The sequence below is a fragment of the Bos indicus x Bos taurus genome, chromosome 2, assembly GCF_003369695.1.
Source record: "Bos indicus x Bos taurus breed Angus x Brahman F1 hybrid chromosome 2, Bos_hybrid_MaternalHap_v2.0, whole genome shotgun sequence".
NCBI lineage: Eukaryota > Metazoa > Chordata > Mammalia > Artiodactyla > Bovidae > Bos > Bos indicus x Bos taurus.
Genome location: NC_040077.1, coordinates 114976259 through 114993596, shown reverse-complemented (window position 1 = coordinate 114993596; position 17338 = coordinate 114976259). Strand labels below are relative to the sequence as shown.

The window sequence follows — 17338 nt, the reverse complement described above, 5'->3', positions numbered from 1 at the left end:
GGGTCAGGGATACTGAGAAGACCATGCCTCCAAACCAAGGGACACAATGACTCCTTGGACTGAGCCTTAATCAGAGCACACCCTACACCAGCCTCCCGCTGCTGCTGCTGCTAAGTCGCTTCAGTTGTGTCCGACTCTGTGCGACTCCATAGATGGCAGCCCACCAGGCTTCCCCGTCCCTGGGACTTCCCCGTCCCTGGGATTCTCCAGGCAAGAACACTGGAATGGGTTGCCAATTCCTTCTCCAAAGCATGAAAGTGAAAAGTGAAAGTGAAGTCGCTCAGTCGTGTCCGACTCTAGCGACCCCATGGACTGCAGCCCACCAGGCTCCTCCGTCCATGGGATTTTCCAGGCAAAAGTACTGGAGTGGGGTGCCCCTGCCTTCTCCGACACTAGCCTCCCGCAGCCAAGCTAAAAAGCAGAGAGCAACAAGCAAATGGGGCTTCTCTGGTGGCTCAGAGGTAAAGGATTCGCCTGCAATGCAAGAGACCTGGGTTCAATACCTGGGTCAGGAACGAATAAAAGACTGATGCTGAAGCTCTGATGCTTTGGCCATCTGATGAGGAGAGTCAACTCATCAGAAAAGACCCTGATGCTGGGAAAGACTGAGTGCAGGAGGAGAAGGGGGTGACAAAGGATGAGACAGTTGGATGGCATCACCGACTTGACCGACGTGAGTTTGAGCAAGCTCCGGGAGATAGTGGAGGACTGCAAAGCCTGGTGTGCTGCAGTCTACGGGGTCACAAAGAGCTGGAAACAACCGAGCGACTGAACAACAACGAGTAACAACAGTGTGCCACCCACTGGAGAAGGGGTGAGGGAGGGGACAGAGTACCTAACCCAGTTACAGCACCAAGATTTAAAAACGAAGTCCAAGTAGACACTGAGAAACACTCAGGCACATCAGCCCCCGCCCTAGAAACAAGGTAACGGCGGAGGAATTCAAAGCCGTTGGTACGCTGAGGGTAACCATATAGTACATATTGAATATTACAGTAATTCTACAAAATTCAAAATACAGTGCTCAATAGAACAAGTAGACAGATAATCCGCAAGGATTAGAAGACCTGGGCAACACTATCAACTCAATTAATTTAAATAACATTTGTAGAATACCCCACCCAACTACAGCAGAAGACGCAGTCTTTTTGGGTACACATGGCTCTTCACCAGGATGCACCAGAAACATCACAAACAGGAGATTTAACCTGGGAATGCAAACCTGCCTCAAGTTTGAAAATCAAAATTATTTAGTATGTTATTAATAATAGATTGGGGCTTCCCTGGTGGCTCAGATGGTAAAGAATCTGCCTGCAATGCAGGAAACCCAGGTTTGATCCCTGGGTCAGAAAGATCCCCTGGAGAAGGGAACGGCAAACCCACTCAAGTATTCTTGCCTGGAGAATTCCAAGGACAGAGTTTGAAAATCAAAATTATTTACTATGTTATTAATAATAAACTAAAGAACAAAAAGTATATAATGATCTCAACAAACACAGAATTAAAAATACTATTATTAATAACACACTGTGCCTGCATGTAGTGTCCAGCTCTTTGTGACCTCATGGACTGTGGCTTGATACGCTACTCTGTCCATGGATTTTTCCAGGCAAGAACACTGGAATGGGTTGCCCTTCCCTTCTCCAGGGGATCTTCCCAACACAGGAATCAATCCCATTTGTCCTGTGTCTCCTCTATTCACAGGCAGATTCTTCACCACTGAGCCACCTGGGAAGCCCCTACAGCACATCTCCTGTCTTAAAAAGAAACAAAAAAAAGAAACAGGTGTAAGTTTAAGAAAATATATGGAGGGTCTGTATGTTTCAAAGTTTTTAATGGCATTTAAAAAGATGATTACAACATAATAATGAATGAAAAAAAATAAGGTTCAAAACAAGTGTACCTACCATAATGGTCAACGGTTATAAAATAAACCAAATATTTTTCTATAGGAAATAAAGGTAAGAAATAATAAAGCCCGTTTTAAAAAATGTCTCCTTGGCGTCTCACTCTTAGTAAGACAGACATGAATATTTTAAGGGAAATAAAGTTGAAATTAATATAAACAATTTGCAAAGTGATTTCCTTCGCTGTCACCCATTACTGTACATATACGCACTTTAAGACATCAGTTCAGAACAGTTTCATTGGAACTAGTTCCATACGCTCTTAAGAACATTCATTGAAAATGAAGTTCTGTGGTCAAGTAAGTTTAGGAAAACATTAATTTCATAAATTGGTTTCTTAATTGCAGAACTAAGAATTGTCAGTATTGTCATTCTGGATTTTCAAGAGATAAATTGCAGGGTAAAGTTTGCAGTTTCTTACCTTTATTTGAGTGAATGAGAGAGGCAGAATGAAAAGGAAATAGAGGAGAGAGCTGTTTTCAGCTAAAAATTGAAAGTAAGTTGCAGACTTATTACTTTGCTTCCAAATACTTCAGTGGATATCTCCCAAGAATAAGGGACCTTCTGGTACTTATCCATAATACCACTGTCACCTCAAAGAAAGTTAGTCCAATTCCCAAATAACATCTGACACAAAGTCCAAATACAAAGTTTCTGTTTCCTCAGAAAAGGTCTCTTTATAGGAACCAGTTTTTCAAGGTGCTGTGTTATGTTTGATTGTTACTTCCTTTTAATATAAAAATCACATCTTGCTTTCTTTCTGACATTGATTTTTTTCCAGGAGACCAGTCTCACTAAACTGTAGAAACCTCATGTTTTGTATGATGTCTTGACTTATTCCTCTATTCCATGTATTTCCTGTATATGGGCCTTTCCTCTGGAAGACGAAACATTTTTAGTAAGAATATGTCATAGTCGATGCTGTGTTCCTCATATGGCGTCGCATCAGGAGACATACACTATCAGGCCATCCCATAATAATGCTGCCAAATTTGATCGCTGGGATCAGGTGATGACTCCTAAGTCTCCCTGCTTCCCTATTAACACATCCTCTAGGAAGTGACCCTTGATCACCATGTGAATGACCCTTTTCTTTTTCTTTTTCTGGTGGGGGGAGTATAGCTAACTTACAATGTTGAGTTAGCTTCAGGTGTACAGCAAAGTGAATCAGTTATAACAATGTTCCATTTCTAAACAAGACCCAAAGTGAATCGTTGCAACAATGTTCCATTTCTAAATAAGACCTTTTCACTAATGATTTTTATAGTGTTTGTTTGCAAGACTACCAGTTATTTCATTGGGTTTCTTGCTAATTTCTATTTACATCTTTTAAAACTCCTTTTTAGGAAAATGTTCTCTTTGTGGGATACACTTAGGTGAGTTTTGACAAACACAAAGAGTAGTGTATCCATCACAACAACCAAGATACAGAATAGTGCCATCACTCCAAAAATCCCCTCCTGTTGTCTCTCTATGGTACTAAAGTTTTGTACAAAGTCCAGGCTTAGTAGCTTTGCTCTGACTTCCTTACATTTGTGTGTGTGATACGCAGGGATTAATATTTTTATCAGTGATAACATTTCTACTGCACTTCTAAGATTTACATCCAATAGAGCATACCATATTTACATTCAGTGGACAGTCCAAGGTAACAAATTCAGACACAGTTCTGTTAAGATTATGGTTTGTTCCAAATTAAATTAAATACATAATATCCTTACCTCCCATAATATTGCATGTCTCACCTTGCAGTGATTAAGCACCTGCTGTGCCCAGGACTAACCTTTAGAATTTGTTAAAATACAGCCTCTGGGCCTTGCCCCCAGTGTTTAGGATTCCAAGGCTAAGGCACGCTTCCAGTGACCGTGATATCAGCGGTCCATTAAGGCTGGTGATGGCAAGAATATACCTGGTTATCCCCCTCTGTTTCTGTGCATCCTCTTTGTAATGTGACTCTACAGCTTGGCCCAGGAAGAGGTGGAATCTACTTCCTTATCCCCTGAATTTTGTCTGGTCTCCTGATTTGCTTCGGTAACAAAATACAGCGGAATCAACAATACACCAGCCTAAGTATGTTCCCACATTCTCCCTGGGAACCCTCGCGCTGAGGCCTTGTGGACGAACCTGGCCTGGCCGGCTGGATGACGAGTCACATGTGGACCAATCGCCACCATCGCATCAGATAGCGGTCAGTCAGGCAGGTAGAGGAGGTGTCCTAGAGCAGCTAGCCCCAACTGACCACCGCAGACACCTCAGCACACCAGCCGAGACCAGCGAAGCCTGGCCCATGGGATCATCCGTGCAGAACCATAAATGTGGAAGAAACATGTATTGTTTTAGGCCAAGTGTGTCTGGGCAATTTTACCCAGTAATAGACGACTGATAGGCCACCGTTCTGAGACTCTTCATCTGAGAAGTCCTGATGTATCTTCCTCTCCACTGCCTCAGCCACCTTCATCATCCAGACTCTGTTCCATGATTAGACTACTTCAAGTCTTCTGATTTGTCTTCCCCTCTTGTTGTCACTGCCTACCTCCATACACACTTACTGCTAAGACCGTATTCCTAACATCAGAAACCAAGTTGTAGGAATCTGTGTGTTCCCGTCATATGTTGTAATGCCTGATACCCCCCTTCATGCTCAGTCCTTGTTCCTGGCATGACTGTTGCTGGATCCGTGAAACACAGCTCTGATCAGATCACTCTCCTGTGCAGAACTCTTACTGGAAGTTACATCATAGACCAGACCCATTTTCCACGTGGCCTATTTAATTCTGGGACCTCTGTGATCAGGCCCCAGCCTAGCTACCCACTCTTCTTCCCCTTCTTCTCTTAGCACTTTATTCAAAAGCGAGGATGGGATGACCACACCCCTTACTCTTGTGTCTGAGAAGATATGATTCCTGCCTCGAAGGCCCTTTCACATCTCAGCAAATGCTACACATTCTTCAAGGATCAATTCAAATACCACCTCTTCTGTGAAACTCTGATAGATCTAGTTAAGAAAAAGCTCACCCCTTCTCACGGATTCCAGCAAATGGCTGAAGCCTCTCTTAAGTACCTGATATTATGGTTACTTATGGTATCGAGCAGGCTTCCCTGGTGGCTCAACAGTAAAGAATCCTCTTGCCAATGCAGTAGATGTTGGGAAGATCCCCTGGAGATGGTAATGGCAACCCACTCCAGTATTTTTGCCTGGGAAATTCCATAGACAGAGGAGCCTGGCAAGCTTCAGTCCATAGAGTCACAAAGAGTTGGACATGACTAAGTGACTAACACTCAGACACACAAACAATAAAAACAGGAATACCAAAACTTATTACCAAACCTAGAAGAAAGATGGCAAAATAAATAGGGCAGTTTTCATGTACTATTTCATATAGGGCTTCCCTGGTGGCTCAGACGGTAAAGCATCTGCCTGCAATGTGGGAGACCTGGATTCGATCCCTGGGTCAAGATCTCCTGGAGAAGGAAATGGCAACCCACTCCAGTACTCTTGTCTGGAAAATTCCATGGACTGAGGAGCCTGGTAGGCTACAGTCCATGGGGTCGCAAAGAGTTGGACATGACCGAGCGACTTCACTTTCACTTTCTTTTCATATACTAATTGGTAAAAGAATCGTCTGGAAAGTCAGTTAAAAATACAAATTTCTAGGTTCTGCTCGCAGGGAGACTGGTTCAGTAGGCCTGCAGCTAAACCCTGAGTCTGCATTCTCACCAAGCTGCCCATGTGATTCTCAAGAAGGCCTGTGGGCGACACTGATGTACAGTGACATATAGCCTGCCTTATAGATATGCATTTCAAAGTAAACCCTTCCTTCATGTACCTAGAATTTTTTTCTTAGGCTTCTTGACTTTAATGCCAAAGCACTGAGTGCGGCAGGCCTATAAAAAGAACCACTTTAACAATACATACATAGTCTGGCACCTTATTAGCTTAGGTTGCTGGGAATATGGCATCGCACCCCATTCTTTGTAATCACAATCTGCACACATTTTTTTCATCTACATCTCCTTTTTATAAACTATTTAAAGTTTAATTTGCTACAAACAGCCCTTTTTCAGACATCACACCATGTGAGGTATGTACTTTAAAATAAGTGAAGGGTGCAAATTCCCTACCTTGGTCCAAGAGGCTGGCTCTCAATGCTCTCTCCAGCTGCTCCTCTTCACTCAGTCCCGCGGTGTACGTGTCATAGTTCCTGGGGACATCTTCATAGGCACCTCGCCCGCCATATGGGTAATAATCCTGATATCCAGAGTAGCCTACAGGTGCAATGAACAAGTTATGGAACAATGCCATGGACTATTCCTTTTCATACTTCCTATTTTGTAAGCAAAGACATTAAAATAATGTATGTCATTATTCTGATAATAGTAATAATTCTCAAAATAAGAAAAGATGACTGGTGCCGTATGATGACCTGGGGGATGAGAGGGGGTAGGGAAAGGAGACCAGAGAGGGAGGGGACATATGTATAATTATGGTTGATTAGTATTGCTATATAGCAGAAAATAATACAACATCACAAAATTTTAAAATATATATTTAAATTAAAAAAAAAAAGAAAGTTAAAAAAAAAGATGACCAATGGAGAATGCCTTCATGAGGGTGGGTGATAATCATCCTGTCACCATGGTACCACAGTGTCCACGTGGGACTGGACACGCCTGAGTCCTTATGTGCTGAAGATGAAGTAGATACTAATTTATGTAATTGCTTTTTATTGGAGTATATCTGATTTACAATATTATGTTCATTTGTACTGTACTTCAAAGTGAATCAGTTACACATACACACATACTTACCCACTCTTTTTTAGATTCTATTCCCATACAGCAGGGCTTCCCTTATGGCTCAGCTGGTAAAGAATCCACCTGCAATGTGGGAGACCTGGGATTGACCCCTGGGTTGGGAAGATCCCCTGGAGAAGGGAAAGGCTACCCACTCCAGTATTATGGCCTGGATAATTCAAACATGGACTATACAGTCCACGGGGTCGCAAAGAGTTGGACACGACTGAGCGACTTTTACTTCACTTGGGCTTCCCTGGTGGCTCAGATGGTAAAGAGTCTGTCTACCTGCCGTGCGGGACACCTGGTTTCGATCCCTGGATCAGGAAGATCCCCTGGAGAAGGAAACGGCAACCCACTCCAGTATTCTTGCTTGGAAAATCCTCTGGACGGAGGAGCCTGGCAGACTGCAGTCCATGGGGTCACACAGAGTCGGACACGACTGAGCGACTTTACTTTCTTTCACTTTCACTTTCCCATACAGCAAGGAGATCAAACCAGTCAATTCTAAAGGAAATCAACCCTGAATATTCACTGGAAGGACTGATGCTGAAGCTCCAATACTTTGGCCACCTGATGTGAAGAGCCAATTCACTGGAAAAAACCATGGGATTTTCCAGGCACGAATACTGGAGTGAGTCGCCATGCCCTTCTCCAAGGGATCTTCCTGACCCAGGGATTGAACCTGCGTCTCTTGCATTGCAGGCAGATTCTTTACCACTGAGCCAACTGGAAAGCCCGTGCTCTACATTAGGTTCTTATTATCTATTTTCCACAAGAAGACACTAGTTTAGAAGGCACGAGCAGTACTGGAGGGGACGGGAATGGGCCACTGACGTATGCAGTGAGTTCTTTCCGTTTAGAGCTACTTAACACCGTCGGTGAAGACTTGTTTGGACTTGAGAGAAAGGTTAAAATGACAGTTGATAAAGCCTTACTGTCCAGTGGTTCCAAACAATGACAGACAGACCAATATTTAATACATATACTGTAGGACTTCTGTGTTAGGCATGATGCTTCAGGCGGTAATAACTACAGTAAGATATAAAAGATAGAGTTTCCCTCATTGTAATTCTATGTCAGAGATCATAGTTTCTATTACTAGCCCTTTTGAGAAACTGGTTGCTAGATCAAAAGAGAGAAGAGATAGCGTGGCCATTAAATAATGCTTTAAGAGTCAAACTTTTACATACTATTAACAAGGGGCAAATTGACTTTTGCAAGATGTTTCCATCAAACTTTTCAACTCAATTTGAGTTTATTTTATTGCTCACATTTATGGAATTTGTTTGGAAGAGGTTATTTTTCCCCACAGAAGACTGACGACTTAATTCACAGAGTGAGAGTGAGCACATGCTAAGTCATTGCAGTCATGTCCGACTCTTTGCAACTAGATGGACTGTAGCCCACCAGGCTCCTCTGTCCACGGGGATTCTCCAGGCAAGAAGAGTGGAGTGGGTTACCATGCCCTCCTTGTGGGGATCTTCTTGAGTCTCTTATGTCTCCTGCCTTGGGAGGTAGGTTCTCACTACCTTATGGAAGCCCATAATGAGAGAGGATCCACTTACTTTTTTTTCCTTCTCTCCTGCCACTGTCATACCCTTTGAAGATAATGTTTCAAATGTTTAATCAATGTGCTCCCTGTTGCTGATGAAAATTCCTACCCTTCACTATGCATCTTGTGCCATATGCCTCCATATCATTCCATGTCACCATAGTACAGGCCTGAGTTTAAACTTATTGCTTTAATAAGACTACAGGGGGGAACAAAAAAGCCAACAAGAACTCTGTATGGTAGAACCTGGTTAATTAAAATTTCGTGTTCAGAATTTCTGGTAATTAGTCTTTAAAAAGGAAATGACAATAGAACTCAGCTGGATAATCTAACTATAAGTGCTTATATAAATATTTGCCATGCAAAGTATCTGTGTCTGTTGGTTGTGTTTTTACAACGACTTTCAAGAGATTTAACTGACATACTATATATAATTCATCAATTTAGAGCATATAACTCAATGGATTTTAGTAAATTCATGGAGTTGTGCCGTTATTACCATAAACAACTTGAGAACACCTTTATCGTCCCCTAAAGAAACCTGCACTCTTTAGTGATGAGAGAGTTAACAGGCAGGAAGGGCAGAGGTTCCCGAGCGGCAGGAGGAAATAAACTGCAAGTGGCCGTCTGTTTTCCTTCTCCACACAAAATTAAGAGCGGCTCTTTTTAATTCTGTGTTGAGGACACCGGGTTCTGCCTTGAGCTAACCAACGTGTTTTTCTTATGTTAATGAAACGATGTATTTGCTTCGAAATTCGCCTTTCTTCAAAATGGTTCTTCCTAAGACTTTTTTCCTTTCCTCAAACCTTGGACTCCGGCTCAACAAACCAGTATTCCTGTCAACTGTTTGATGGCCTGGGGATGACACACCTCATGCCAACCTATCTCAAAAGTACATATTGTGGGAAAGGGGCCTAGTGCAACTCCTTCAGCCTTCAGGCATCTCTCTTATCTGATTAATAGCTTTCTAACAGACATAAAACACCTTGCTAAAAACTAGGAAGGCAGGCACTCTTTCTGTCCCTTTCTGATGTCTATGTCAGAGGCTTTCTCTATCTCTATTATACTTTAATAAAACTTTGCTACACAAAAAGCTCCAAGTAGTCAAGCCTCGTCTCTGACCCCGGATCAAAATCCTCTCCTCCGGAGGTCACAAATCCAGTGTAACACACAGCTCACAGCAGCAACCTTTCATCCTGGGGGCTTGTCCGGGATCTTCAAGACAAGGAAAGGATGATTGAAGCTTTAGTTCCTTACTCTCCTAGTAAACATGTTTTCTGCTATACTTTACTAACTCTATGGTGTGCCTGTGTGTGTGAAATCAACAACCTTTCACTTACCAGCCCCAGATCAGCCTCAGTTCAGTTCAGTCGCTCAGTCATGTCTGACTCTTTGAGACACCACGAACTGAAGCACATCAGGCTTCACCTGGAATGACCATCACCAACTCCCGGAGCTTGCTTAAACTCATGTTCGAGTCGGTGATGCCATCCAATCATCTCATCCTCTGTCGTCCCCTTCTTCTCCTGCTTTCAATCTTTCCCAGCATCAGGGTCTTTTCCAATGAATCAGTTCTTCACACCAGGTAGTGAAAGTATTAAAGTTTCAACTTTAGCATCAGTCCTTCCAATGGATATCCAGGACTAATTTACTTTAGGATTGACTGGTTGGATCTCCTTGCAGTCCAAGGGACTCTCAAGAGTCTTCTCCAACACCACAGTTCAAAAGCATCAGTTCTACAGCACTCAGCTTTCTTTATGGTCCAACTTTCACATCCATACGTGACTACTGGAAAAACCATAGCTTTGACTAGACAGGCCTTTGTCAGTCAAGTAATGTCTCTACTTTTTAATGCTGTCTAGGTATGTCATAGCTTTTCTTCCAAGGAGAAAGTGTCTTTTAATTTCATGGCTGCAGTCACCATCTGCAGTGATTGTGGAGCCCAAGAAAATAAAGTCTGTCACTGTCTCCATTGTTTCCCCATCTATTTGCCATGAAGTGATGGGACTGGATGCCATTATCTTAGTTTTTTGAATGTTGAGTTTTAAGACAGTCATCCTAGTCCTAAACAAACACTGGTCTACTTTCTGTTTCCATAGCTATGCCTATTATGGACAATTTTATAAAAGGAATCGTATAATATGTGGTGTTTCATGTATGGCTTATTTCATTCAGCATAATGTTTTCATGGTTCATCCATGTTGTAGCACAAATCCTTATTTCATTCTTTTTTGTGGCCAAGTAATATTTCATTGTATAAATATATCACATTTTGTTTATTCACTTACCAATTGATGTCTTTTGGGTTATTTCTACCTTTTTACTATTGTGAATAATGCTACTACAAATATATTTGTATACAAGTTGTTATTTGGACATATGTTTTCATTTCTCTTACCTAAGAGTGGAATTGCTAGGTCATATGGTAATTCTATATTTAACCATTTGAAACCGCTAGAATGTTTTCCAAAGAAGTTACACAATTTTCTACTCTTTAGGTGGCTTAGAATATTGGAGTGGGTAGCTGTTCTGTTCTCCAGGGGATCTTCTCAACCCAGAGATCAAACCCAGATCTCCCACATTACAGGTGGATTCTTTAGGTGGCTCAACTGGTAAAGAATCCACTTGCAATGTGGGAGACCTAGGTTTGATCCCTTGGCTGGGAAGATCCCCTGGAGAAGGGAACAGCTACCCACTCTAGTATTCTGGCCTTGAGAATTCTATGGACTATATAGTTCATGGGGTCACAAAGAGTTGGACATAACTGAGTGACTTTCACTTTCACTTTCTTTACCAGCTGAGCCACCAGGGAAGCCCAGAAATTAGTGGGGATTTACCAAACACCTCCTGTTTAACCCAACTTCTGTATTCTCTCTCACATTTCCCATGTCAATATATAAACATTATGATATTTAAATCAGGATAAGGATATATCCTCAAATCCCCTCAATGATTTGGGACTGAAATGGGATCTGGACACAATTTTTCATATGGACACTCTTCCTCAAATTGGTTTCCACTCAACAGAACAATCAGAAATATTCAGCTCCCACTACTGTGTTGGGCAACACATACCAGCAAGTTTCATATCCTAAGATAAAGGAGACTATGGCACTGCTACAAACCTTGCTTTCTGTGCTTTTCACCGAAAAGCCAAAAAACAAAACAAAACAAAAAACCACCAACCAAAAAAATAACCCCCCAAACCTTTCACATAAGGACAAATAATCAATACATAATAAATACATCTACTTCACAAAGAACAAAGACAGGGGCAACCATTCCAGAACATAATAGAATATTTATGGACAAGTCACTGAATACCACAGGATGCTTTAGCAATCCTGAATAGAGAGACTGCCCAATTCCCTAAGAGTGCCAATTATTTTATTGCAACACGAAAAGCACACTGGGCACTTTCCCATATGGCTCATTACCACTTTCAAATCCCTGGGGAAAGTCATTTTGTTGCAGAAGGTCTAAGCAGCATTTCTACCTATCTACCCTCAAAAATATTCAGCTAATTCAAAATCCAAAATAGCCCCAAAGCTCTGAATACCTATCTACACAGATACCAGAAACACAACATACATCTGTGGAGTTTCAATTGACAGATAAATTTGCTACGATTTGAGGCAATGTTTTCTTGATAGAGGAGAACATCTTTCTTCATGTTATTTCTTATTCAAAGTACAACTGAACAGTGCCTTCACAAAATAAAGCCTGCAACTCTAAACATCTGAATATTATAAAATCTAATTTGGTACTTGCCAGACAAAACATGGGGAGAGAGAAAGGGAAAGTTGTAATGCTTTAAGTCAAAAAGACTAGTGTGGTTAAACGTTCTACATCGTCAGTCACGAGTTATCAACAGGACTGAAGATCCCATCAATATCTATTACAATGAGAAGAGGTCTCCTAGGACCAAAAATTTTCTACAGCTGTTCTAGTGGCCCAATCAGATATTTTAAAATCTTCATAATAAACATGGCTGGAAAAACCTAACAATCAAACACTTAAGATAAATAAGTTTAAATTATATCCTGCGATGAATGCTAGTCTAATATTCTTTTGTAGTTATATACTTTGGCTCTGTAATAAAAGAAATTCTGGTTATCATTATTCTATAAACTACTCCATCTGTTCCTTATACACATACCAGGATTTCACGGCAAAAGAGATCAAGAAACACCACCAAGATCAGAAAGATTGGTAACCGCTTTTTAAACATTCATGAGGTTCTGTGACCTATAAATTCTTTTCCAGCTAAGGACAGCCATATTCAGAATAAATCATTGCCTGTAAGAGATACATATGCTCTCATAAAAGTTCCCTAGGTGACCATTAGCATGGCCACCTGGCCTTATGTAGTGCTGCCTTTGAAGAAATCCAATCACTTCAGCGGAAGAAATATAAATATGATAATCTTACAGGGGATAGGAAAGGAAGGCAAGAGAGGCTTTTATTGTTGCCTTTCATTCTCTGGTCTGTGTGTCTGCTCTGCTTATGCCTCTTTCATATGAAGGAGGCTTTTAGCAGCTTTCCCTTTTTTCTTTGTAAGTTCAAAAAAGATGAAAGAAAAGTCAGTAAGGAAACCTGCCCTCTTTGGTAAGGTTAAATCAGCAGAATGCCTATGTCATATCCCTGTACAACAGAAAAAGCAGGGGCTAGGAATCAGTGACTGGCATGTTTAGTCCTAACTGTATAACTAAGTACCCGGATGACTTTAGCCAAAATACTTAACATTTTTAAACCTCAATTCCCAATTGTCACAGAAGATGTTGGGATGAGGTCATTTATGATAGTTTAAGCCACGTCTGTGCACAAATATGTTATTATTCTCTTCATCCAGAGGATCATTCCCGTTTCTCTTGGAGATTTAAAAAATGAACCAGGAGAGAAGCCCCTTTTCCTTGAGTACTCTGAGGTATTAGGAGCCATAAATACTAGAGAGAATAAGGTCAATAGGAAAAGAGAAATCACAATGGGAGACAGCCAAAACAGTCTTCCTGTATGATTCATCTCTTCTGAGTCACATGAGCTGAGAAACCTCTACTCAAACTTAAGTCAGTGTGAGCTGGCCTCCATAACCAACAACCAAAAGGACCCAGTGTTCTTCCATAAGACTGTATCAGCTCTGTTGACAACTAACCATCACACCTCCTCTCTTCAGGTGAGTTCAGATAGAAACAAGTGAGCCCGCACTGTGTAACAACTGTTCCTTTCCTGCACCAAGACCACAGTTCTAGGATTTTAAGCCTCCAGAGCATCAGAAGTGAAAGCCTCAGAGTGAAGCCGCTGGGGAACAACAGTATTCTTCACTGTAGTCCATAAGCCTAGGTAATCCCAATCATCTAAGCCTATGATTTTTCTTCCTGAATCCATTAGAATCACTTGAGAAGCTTTTTTTTTTTTTTAAAAAGGCCCAAGTCCCTGTCTCTATCCCAATTATAACTTAACTGGTCTGGGTTGAATTCAAGCCATGGACACACTGTAAAAGCTTCTCAGGTGGTTCACATAAACAGCCAAGTTTGACCATCATGATCCAAGCCTTTACAACTACATCAAAAACATATCTTGATTGTAACTCTTAACAGTATCATTCTACTGAGTAAATCATTCAGTGGCATTCCACTACATTCTGGATAATTCCAGGCAGGCTTTTTCATAAAGAACTGAAAAGCCCTTTCCTTTCATTGCTTTCCTTAACTTCATCAAGTAAAGATGCTTACTTAACTCATCAAGACCCAGCACTCCACCTCTTCTGGATGACCTCCAGTAACTGCAACTCTGCTCCCTCCCTTCCAGGCTGAGCACTGACTGCACTCATCAATATCTCTGAAATGGACTCCTACCTCTGCCAGGAAGGAGCAACTGGGACTGGACTAGATCTACCAAATCAAGTAGAAGATGGGAGAAAACATATGAGATGGATGTTTTCGGGCATTGTATAATTGGCAGTTCAAGATTCTGAATCTTGAGAGAAGGGAAATAAAGGAAATGAGCCTGAAGGCACTCTCTAGACTGTGGTTCAGGGAGCAGGGAGGGACATAGGTGGATGCCGCTGGCTCCCTGAGTAGAGTTGGAATTTTCAGGGCGGAATACAGCAAAGGAGAAAACTATGTGGACAGAAAAAGCTCCGGAAATCTTCCTGGGGTCAACTGGAGATTCTGTTGAACATTAACTATCATCATGTTATTCTGTACTACTCGATTCCATGGTTCATCATTCTGTTTTCTATACCTAGATTAGTCCTATTCGCTTCTACTGTTTTGCCTTTCCAAATGTATGGCATCTACCATCAAGTCCTGGTCATAAACTCTGAGACAAGGACTATAGCTCTTTCTTTCTCTCCCGCAGTGGTCAGTCTAACAAACGTGCACAACACGACCACTCAGAGGGTGCTACTGGGTAAACCAGACTGAGGGTCAGAGCACTGTATGGGAGAACAAAGCAAAAGCACCGATATATATCTAGCTACACAATTCTTTGTACTTGTATCATTTAATCCAGGGGTCAAAAAGCTACAAGTAGGAGTACAAATACAACCCACTGCCTGTCTTTATAAATACGGTTTTACTGGAACACAACTAAGGACCCTTGCTTATGAACAGTATATGGTTGGCTTCCCAGGTGGCACTAGTGGTAAAGAACCCACTTGCCAATGCAAGAGATGCAGAGACTCAGGTTCGATCCCTGGGTTGGGAAGATCCCCTGGAGGAGGCAATGGCAACCTACTCCAGTATTCTTTCCTGGAAGATTCCATGACAGAGGAGACTGGTATGCTAGAGGCCACGGGGTCACAAAGAACAGGACACGACTGAGTGACAGAACAGTGTATGGTCGTCGTCACACTATGACGACAGGTTGCCTCGTTGAAATAGAAACTACATATGGTCAACAAAGCCTTTAAACTCTCAAACAGTAGCTACCTGGCCCTTTACAGGAAAGGTTGCTGACCCCAGATTTAAGTTACAGTGGTTCTCAACAGGCAGGACTGTAAAGCCACCCACTGCCTCTGGTGCTTAGGTTCTTCGACGCTTGTCTGCTGGTACCGATTCAGGATATTACAGTGCAGCCTTGCCAGGCTGGAATGTAAGGGCTTTAGCTTAAAAAAGGTCATATGCTTCAATAGGAAATCCTTTCTACCTATTTACAAAGACCTCTAGAAAAAAATACCTTCTCCTCTTTAACTGTTAAAGGAATGCCTATCTTAGCTTCTTACAGTAAATGTGACTCTTCCTGCATATGTAAGTGGAGTGGACTGTGGAGAACTATATATATATGAAAGTAACTTCTAACACTTAGCCAGTGAATGGTCTCTTAGGCTGAGTATCAAGGGGCCTGTTTCTCATATATATCTTAACATGTCTGAGAAACCTCAAACCAATCATTTAACATTTTCTTGCTGGAGTTCCCTCCTTCCTTAACCATGCACCCAAATATGCTCCCTGGACAGTGTCCCCGTCTAGCTTCCAGTAACATTAGAGGTACAAGGACCTAATGTCTGGTGTACTCTCCAATAGCAATAATATGGGTTTACCCATATTACCTTACAGGAGCTCTGTAGTAACAAACAGTATAATTTTTAAAAACAAGTTAAACTGTATTAAATGAAATAAAGTTACTTACCTGAACTATTAAAGTAGTACTGCTGTCCTGGGTAATCACTATTGGATGGGAAAATGCCTAAAAATGAAGGAAAAAAAAACATTTTAATTGTAGCCATAGGCTCTGCCCTGACCCCTATTGCCAGTTTTACTGAGGTATGATTAACAAATTAAAATTGTACATGTTTGGGTTGGTCATGATTTTTTTAAAAGGTGTACAATGGAATGATTTAATATACATATATATTATGAAATGATAACCACAATTATGTTAATTAACACATCTATCACTTTATATACTTACCATTGTGTGTGTATATATATGAGAAAATGTAAGATCTATTCTCTTAGTAAATGTCAAGTACTATTTCAAATATTAATAAAGTGCTATTAACTATAGTCACAATGCTGAACATTACATCCCCAGAACTTACTCATCTTATAACTGAAAGCTTGTATCCTTTGACCAACATCTCTGCATTTACCCCACATGCTACCCGCTGGAAACCACTGTTCTACTCTCTGGTTCTGTGAGTTCATCGTTTTTAGATTTCACACATTGTAAGTGACAACATACTTAATTATCTGGCTTATTTCACTTAGCACAATGTCCTCCTGGTTCACCCACTTTATCAAAAACAGGATTAGAGTTCTTTTCATGACTGGTAATACTCCATTATATATACACACATACCACATTTTCTTCACCCACTCATCACACATTTGGGATGTTTCCCTATATTGGCTATAGTGAACAAATGCCCCAAGGAACATGGGAGTACAGATAGATCTTCGAGACGCTGATTTCATTTCCTTTGGAAATACACACAGAAGTGCGATTCCTGGATCATACAGTAGTCCTATTTTTTATTTTTTGAGGACCCTCCATGCTATTTTCCATAGTGGCTGCACCGCTACACATTCTCACTAACATCCTCACCTAACTTTGTTATCTCTTGTCTTTTTGATGATAGCTGTCTTAACAATTCCTGACTGCGATGGATGTTATAAAGCTACAGTAAACAAAACAGTATGTGCACATGTGTGTGCCCAGTCACGGAGCCGTGCCCAGCTCTTTGCAACCCCTTGGGCTGTAGCCCGCCAGACTCCTCTGTCCATGGGATTCTCCAGGCAAGATTAGTAAAGTGGGTTGCCATTTCCTTCTCTAGGGGATCTTCCTGACCCAGGGATCGAACCTGTGTCTTCTTTGTCTCCTGCACTGGCAGGCAGATTCTTTACCACTGAGCCACCTGGGAAGCCCATTGTATACTATAAAGCTATAGTCAACAAAACAGGATGGTACTGGAATAAAAATAGACATGTTGTCTGATAGAACAGAATAGCCCTAAAGCTGTAACTACCAGCCTTTCCAACAATTATTAGCTTCTTTGCAACAAAGCTCAAAGTCATTATAAATAAGTTCTGAACAATTAAAATATATTCTCTTTTGTTTGGGGTTAGTCCTACAGGGA

General features: G+C 41.4%; 1 protein-coding gene across 2 annotated transcripts in view; it reads right to left on the bottom strand.

Moving 5' to 3' along the window:
- Positions 1-17338, bottom strand: part of RHBDD1 (rhomboid domain containing 1) — a 135167-nt gene that overhangs the window by 51086 nt on the left and 66743 nt on the right. For both annotated transcript variants that reach the window (XM_027514934.1, XM_027514924.1), the window contains 2 exons: positions 15889-15945; positions 6030-6173 (listed from right to left, as the gene is read on the bottom strand). In XM_027514934.1, the coding sequence (XP_027370735.1) occupies positions 6030-6173; positions 15889-15945 (201 nt within the window). The remainder of the gene's footprint in view (positions 1-6029; positions 6174-15888; positions 15946-17338) is intronic.